Source organism: Herpailurus yagouaroundi, unplaced genomic scaffold (assembly GCF_014898765.1).
Source record: "Herpailurus yagouaroundi ecotype Mexico unplaced genomic scaffold, PumYag 184, whole genome shotgun sequence".
NCBI lineage: Eukaryota > Metazoa > Chordata > Mammalia > Carnivora > Felidae > Herpailurus > Herpailurus yagouaroundi.
In genome coordinates, this window is record NW_024412415.1 from 78058 (window position 1) to 80923 (window position 2866).

Here is a 2866-nt window from a genome sequence, read left to right on the forward strand (position 1 = left end):
ACCAGTTCAAAGCAAGGAAAGTATCACAGTGAAAAGGAATAACATGTTAATTTCCAACACTAAATCATTGAACACACTCTCTGTTTGGCACCTTTTGAGGGATAAAACTGTTGGAAGTGGTGGATTAAGGTGATAGCTTTGGTTTGAGACATTTTCCGCAGTAATTAAAGAATGAATAGGAAGAATTTCTTATTTTATCCCCTCCCCCCTGCAATATAAATCAAGATAAAAATGCTTACTACACAGTTTTCATAAATATTAAATAATTACTATAAAGCATCCATCCAGCACAGGAGGGCCTGAAACACAGAAGTGCCAATGTTAGCTCCCTTTATCATAATTAATTCAGGTGCTGGTGATACACAGAGACATGGTAAATGCTTAAATGTAACCTAGTACATAAAGTTAATAGAGATCTAAAACTTCAATTACTCTATTTTTTTCTGTTGTCATTGAGTGTGTAGGTAAAATCTTTTTAACCTTTAGAGTACTTAGGACATCCTCCTGTAACTCACAAGCTGATGACAGAGTTTCTTCATTGCTGCCTTCATCTCCTTGTTCCTGAATGTGTAGATGACTGGATTCAGAAAAGGTGTGAGAACTGCATCAAAGATGGCAAGAAATTTGTCCAAGTGTGATGAGGGGAAGGGCCAGGTGTAGAAGAAGATTAACGGCCCAAAGAATAAAACCACCACAGTGACATGAGCTGACAAAGTAGAAAGGGCCTTGGATAACCCACCTGAAGAGTGTTTCCAAACTGTGACCAGAATGATGATGTAAGAAATAATCAGTATAAAGAAAGAACCCACAGAGATGAGTCCACTATTGGCTGTGACCATAAACTCCAGCCTATTGGTCTCTGTGCAGGCAAGTTTAATGAGCTGAGGAAGGTCACAATAAAAGCTGTCCAATACATTAGGACCACAGAAAGGCAAGTCTACAACAAAAGCCAATTGGGCCACTGAGTGGATGAGGCCAAGGACCCAGGCTGCAGCCAAAATCAAAATGCACATACGTGGGCTCATAATGGTCAGGTAGTGGAGAGGCTTACATATAGCAACATATCTGTCAAAGGCCATGGCAATGAGCAGCACCATTTCTGTTCCCCCAATAGCATGAATAAAGAAGATCTGAGATATACAACCCCCAAAAGAGATGGCTTTGCGTTTTCTGAAGAGGTCATAAATCATTTTGGGGGCTGCAATAGAGCAAACCCCCACATCAAGAAAGGAGAGATTGGCCAGCAGGAAGTACATGGGAGAGTGCAAGTTAGGGTCAGTACTCACAGAGAACACAATGAGGAGATTTCCCATTAGGCTTGCCATGTAGAACACAGAGGAAAAGAAGAAAAGAAGAAGCTGGATCTCCCATGAATTAGAGAGTCCCAGGAACACAAACTCATATACCACAGATTGGTTGGCTCCATCCATTGCCTCTGCAAACAGAGGTGACACTAATTTTACCTGGAAAAAAAAAGTAAAGAGAAAATAAACTTTGTGGGGAGTCACTGCATGAATTTCATATTGTAAAGAAAAAACATTGCCTTATTTTACACAGCCAGAACATGTCTAATGTAACTCCTTAAACTATAGTTGCATAAAATAGGTAGTAACTCATTGCTACAAAGCACGGCTTCTAACTCCCTAGTCTCCTTAACTTCTCTAGGTTTTGGTAAGAGAAGATTAAGCAAAATCTTCTGCTAAATCCTAAGGGTCATGAGTGGCAGGCCAGGAATGCCTAGAATAACATGAAAGAAGAAGGAAGAAATGGAAGCTAACTCATTGATTTCTCCCTCAGTGTGTTACTCCTGCCCATGGAGTCCCCCAAAATTCAGGCAACTTCTGATGATCTTCATGTTCCTCACCCCTTTGATTACCTTCCATATGCAATGCTATCAGTCTCATTACTACTCTCTTATGTTTGGCCTCATGCTATTGCATTTTACCAAATCATGTTCACCTTTTCCTCTCCAAGAGAAAAGATCATGTAGAAACCCTAAAGGTATCCAGCTGTTGTTGCACAACTCATGGAGTGGAAGTGATCACAGGGTTTGAGCTCTAAGACCATATGATAAAGTAAGGACAAGCCAAGAGATGTCTTTCCTGCAGAATCTAAACATGGTTGAAGTAATACAATGTAGCAAAAAAAAATGCTATGTGATTGGTATTTGTAGATCATTGTCCATTCCATATTCACTTTTCATGGTTCATGGAAGGGCAAAAAGAACACAGCGCTTGGAATCAGAACTGTGATTAGATCCTAGCCCTAAACTACAAGAACTTAAATTTTTTCTTGCATCCCTTCTACAACTTGACTCACTTCTTGAACTCAGTTTCACCATCTGTAAAATAAAGGGGCTGAGGTGAGTGATGGTAAGTAATTTTTTCAAGTCTAACATTTCTATGAGTTTATAATACAGTGCCTCCTCAGTAAGTAATGAAGCTCACCATAATGATGGTACTCTTTGCATTGGACTACTACCATATTCACCATCTATTTCCTTGTCTACAGTTGGTTATAAGTCCCATATCCCATAGAAATCCCTCTCCTCATATCTCCCTCTTCTCTAATTCCTTTTGCACTACTTACATGACTCAATTAGCATATTATTGTTAAGTTTGCTATATGATTTATTGTGCCCTTTCTCATAATCATCTGTAATCAATCAACAAACATTTACTAGATGCCTGCTAAGCACAAAGCATTGTTACAGGACACTGTGGACCTACTGAAATGTTAAAATACCCACTACCCCTTAATGCTTTTACATTTCAGCACATATACAAAAATATAAACAATATTTAAAGACATACTATATTTAAAAATGTCTAATAAGTAGTATGATCATAAAATTTGTAAAGCAAAG

At 38.7% G+C, this 2866-nt stretch overlaps 1 protein-coding gene across 1 annotated transcript; it reads right to left on the minus strand.

The window, feature by feature from the left end:
- Positions 1 to 491: 491 nt before the first annotated feature.
- Positions 492 to 1458, minus strand: LOC121042086 (olfactory receptor 4F3/4F16/4F29-like). Its single transcript, XM_040493379.1, has one exon. It carries the CDS (start codon positions 1428 to 1430, stop codon positions 492 to 494), a length of 939 nt encoding a protein of 312 aa, XP_040349313.1. The 5' UTR covers positions 1431 to 1458.
- Between the last annotated feature and the right edge of the window lie 1408 nt (positions 1459 to 2866).